This window comes from Morone saxatilis, unplaced genomic scaffold (assembly GCF_004916995.1).
Source record: "Morone saxatilis isolate NCDOM2014 unplaced genomic scaffold, NCSU_SB_2.0 Contig4, whole genome shotgun sequence".
NCBI lineage: Eukaryota > Metazoa > Chordata > Actinopteri > Moronidae > Morone > Morone saxatilis.
Window position 1 is genome coordinate 1074251 of NW_023339984.1, and position 4361 is coordinate 1078611.

General features: G+C 36.4%; 1 protein-coding gene across 1 annotated transcript in view; it reads right to left on the reverse strand.

The window, feature by feature from the left end:
* Nucleotides 1-1299: 1299 nt before the first annotated feature.
* The window catches only part of si:ch211-212k18.7 (macrosialin), a 12373-nt gene continuing 9311 nt past the window's right edge, over nucleotides 1300-4361 (reverse strand). The window contains 1 exon segment of the mRNA XM_035675173.1: nucleotides 1300-3713. Within this exon segment, the coding sequence (XP_035531066.1) occupies nucleotides 3574-3713 (140 nt within the window). The 3' untranslated portion in view covers nucleotides 1300-3573.

A 4361-nucleotide genomic window follows, 5' to 3' on the forward strand; every position in this document is an offset into this window, starting at 1 on the left:
GTTTATCCAGTCTGAAGCCACGTTGTTACCATCCACTGTTAAGATCTCGGTGCTTTTTAACTCCAGTTCCAACTCCTTCCAGTCACTATTGATTAAAGGCAATAAAACCCCCCCAAAAAATTATTTTATTGAAAGATAAATAGTCCTACCAATCTCAAGACAAAAGAGTAGCCACACAATTCTAACATACTGTTCAACTTCCAGACTTTTTTCTTTCAAATCCTCAAAAAAAAAATCTACCCCCAAAAGCAGGCTATATACAAAATAAATAATGCACATTCAGAAATGTGAGGAGAAAATATTATATGGACAAAATTGTACAAAACTTTATATCAACTGTCAACCATTCAGGACATTTTGTGTTGGCTGGTTATACACTTTTATAAACTTTTAAAACATTTTAGAAAAGTTTAGTTTAGCCATCAGTTAGTTTCCAACTAAGGTCCCACCTATTTTCGGGCAGATAGCCCAGGCAGCCTAAATGGATATGCCCCTGCACATGCTTGCAGTTGGTTCGAAATGTATGAAAAATGGTGTAAAGGTTTGGGTGTAAGCCATTAAAGGGAAAGCTGACATCAAAGCTTTCGTCAGGAGGACAAATATTGGTTTTGGAGAGCCAGATTTGGCCCACAGGCGAAGCCATGTCCTCTTGGGCCATCAACTCCTGATTGAGTCCGGTTCAAAGTTCATGACTTGTGGTGATCAAGTGTTTGCTGTGCTGGTGCCCATTTCACCCACATGTGATCATTTCTTTCTCAGTGACACATTTAGACAAATAAAAGCCACACATGTACTGAACTGTATACTGCACTCTTCGTAGTATTGGGGAGTTTAACCTGTGGCATATGCTGTACATATATTATAATAATATGTAAGTTAAATCTTAATCTACAAACACTCATTGGAACTGAAACTGCTGTGTTACTGACACATTTATATTCCCTGCAGTAATGTAGTGTAGTCCAAGTATAAAGTAAGGTAAATGTAAATACAAATTACATATGAAATTAAATATTTAGATTGAGTACCATAGACATATGGCAAATTGTAAATGGACCTTATATAGCGCCTTTCTAGTCTTCCGACCACTCAAAGCGCTTTTTACGTGCCACATTCACCCTTTCACAGACTGACTTCACTCAGCGATGGCAAATCGAACAGAAACTAACACATTCATACACATTCACACACCGATGCACAGTCCAATTTGGGGTTCAGTATCTTGCTCAACGATACTTCGACATGTGACAGGCGGAGCCAACAACCTTCCGATTAGAGGATCACACATAGACGGACACATTTAGAAATACATCATTCTTTATTGGCACAAGAAGTTAACAACAGGTAAAAGTGCTCACACACACTGTGGATAACTGTACATACAGTAAGGTCCCTCATTTCTGTCCATTTTTAACTTCACAGCATCACCTGATGGACGAAACCTGGAACTGTAGCCATGACCAACGGGTCTGATCCTTCATCGATTCAACAAGTCCGACCTCTACAGCTACTGAGCACTAAGAGGTTTGGCTTGTCCAGAACAGCTACTGTCTAAATAACTTTTTGTCATATGTTCTGAAGCGTTCACTATATCCTGATTGTAGTAAATGAGACATTTAATCTGTGAAAAAATCTGGTTCCTCTGGCTCTTCCTAGTGCTCCTAATGGTCTTTGCTAGAGCCTACCGGGACTGAACGAAAGCAACCAGAGCAGAGAAAGATGGAAATACGCTGGCTTGAAAACAATTGATCGTTGAGTCTCATTCCCAGCATCAATATTTGATGACATGAGACTCAACAGTCAACCATCTTTCTTGGCTCTGATTGGTTGTTTTCGTACAGACCTTGCAAGTCCTCTGCAAGTCCTCCTGGTGCTTCTAATGGCATTTGCAAGAATCTTGCAAATGCCATGAGTGTTTAGTGTAGTTTAAGTTTCAGCAAATGTGACAAAAAGTTATTTTAAATTACTGACTACAGTTTTAAGGCACGGCACAGTCAGCCTGTCAGCATATTTAAAGGACCAGTTTGACATTTTAGGAAATTTGTTTGCTTTAGATGAGACCACTTTAATTTTATAAATGCAGCTAAAGCCAGGAGACAGTTGGCTTAACTTAGCATAAACACTGGAAACAGGGAAAACAGCTAGAAAGTGGCTCAGCGTTTTTCCAAAAATGTCAGACTATTCATTTTATTAGAGAAGACCTGGCGGTGTAGGAGAGATGGACTCCATTACAAATGTAATCAGGATCAGACTAGAATCATTACTGACCCACATAGACGGCCCCTCCCTAAATTTCTACCAAAACACAGCATTGGCTACATATAGTATGATAAAGACAGCAATCAGTGCAAGTATTGTTGACCAGGGAGAAATAATTCCTGACAAACATCATGCGAATTTTCCCTTTCTGCTGATTCATAATGCAAACACACTCTAATCACCTGTAAAGTTAGTAACTGGATAACTTCCCTTCTTTTTAAATTCCTGTATAAATGAATACACAAGATCTGATTCATTAAAAAACAAAGAAATAAAAAAACATGTAAACACATCATCCCAATACAATGAAGAAAACTTTAAATGAAATTTATTGTGTATTTGCTGAGACAAGCTGTATATAATTTAGATGAAAAAGTTGTTAAAATCTGACTTCACTTGATTTTACGTTGTGATTCCACTGCTCTCTGTAATGTATGATGCGGGGTTAGACTGATAAAGGAGCCAATGTTAGCCTCTTGTCAAAATGACACAATTATCATGGTATTAAAACTGTCTGTCCATGGGAAAAAATAACCTCAACTGATTCTAATGAAATATTTTGGTCAGTTTTATCTCTGAAGATGTCAGTTTGTATAATCCGTCATTATTAGCATCATAATATTTAGTGTCTCAGCACAGAGATGGTATTTCACAGTCCACCCTGATGAGAATACATTTCTGGGGTCAAACTCTCACATATAATGACTGGCTATTGGCATGTTGAAAATAAAAAATGTTGTTTTAAATTGGAGTATGCCACAGGAATAATAAAACAAAGGGGATTATAAAATGATTAATTAATTTAGTATTTAAGTGATGGATTATTAAACTCGACAAAAATTAGAATTTCCTCACTCTCTATAAATAATGAATTAATAATTTCTTTTTTCATTAATTGCGTTCATGTTTGTGTTCATTTGTTCATGTTACATTTTTTTCCATTTGCTTAAACCATATTTAATTAACATATATTTATTTTTTTACTCTAGATTTATCAATGCAACTTCTAATTGTTGTGCTAATTTGTTTAATCATTTTATAATAGCATTTAAATAGATCAATTTATTAATTGATTATGATCAAACACTTTTCAGTTGTACAATTACTCTAGTGTCACACTAAAGCCTCCATACATAGGACCCTAATTAAAACAACTGTTAATACAGTAAATTAGGTAAACCACGGACAAAAGGACAGAAAAATTGCAGGTTAGCATTTAGTTGAAGTTCCCTTTAGCTCCTGAGAAAGATCACAGCCTCACTGACCCTTGTTTATAATGGGAGTGACCCCTGATTGACTTCTGCCCAGCCTCCCTCACAGAGACTGGTAGCCATCAGCCCTCTTCCTGCGGCTCAGCAGGTAGACCACCACCACCACCACGATAAGCACCAGCAATATCACTCCCACCCAAATGGCAACAGTGTAGTTGGGCAGGTCAGCAGGACACGGGTCAGCTGGAAAACACACACACACACACACACATATAAACACATCAGATTTACTCATGACAACCAACCAAACCCAGCCTGCAACAGGAAACATCAAAATACAAAATACTTAATGTACCAATGAAGTCAGTGTCAATTAAAATTGTTTTTTACCAAGATTGTTTGTTAATTTACAAAATTTTGTTAGTTTTACTGAATTTCAGTTCATACAACTCCTTGTCATGGGTGACAGAATACAAATATTTTAATAGAATTTTCATTTTTATATTTGAAGACGCATAATTACTACCAAAATAAAAACTCCTATGAAATTCTCATAGGTCTTTTGCAAGAAGGCCAGCCATATAAATGTTGACTGTTGTGAAAAGTATCATGAAAAGGCTATTGCAATTTTATTTTCAGTAAAATGAGCTCAAATCAAGTTGGAATCCAAAAGTTGCAAAAATTCAATTTCATTTTCAAGTTTAGGTTGCATGTTGTTAAATAAACCGATGCTTTGGGAGTGAAACTCAATGATCAACTATCTTTAAACCACAAATCTAAATTATCAGCATTTGACAAACCATAAATGATAAATGAATCTTTCTTGGCTCTAATTGGTTGTTTTCGTTTAGGCCCCATGGATTGTTGTAATACCATTAGGAGCACTAGGAG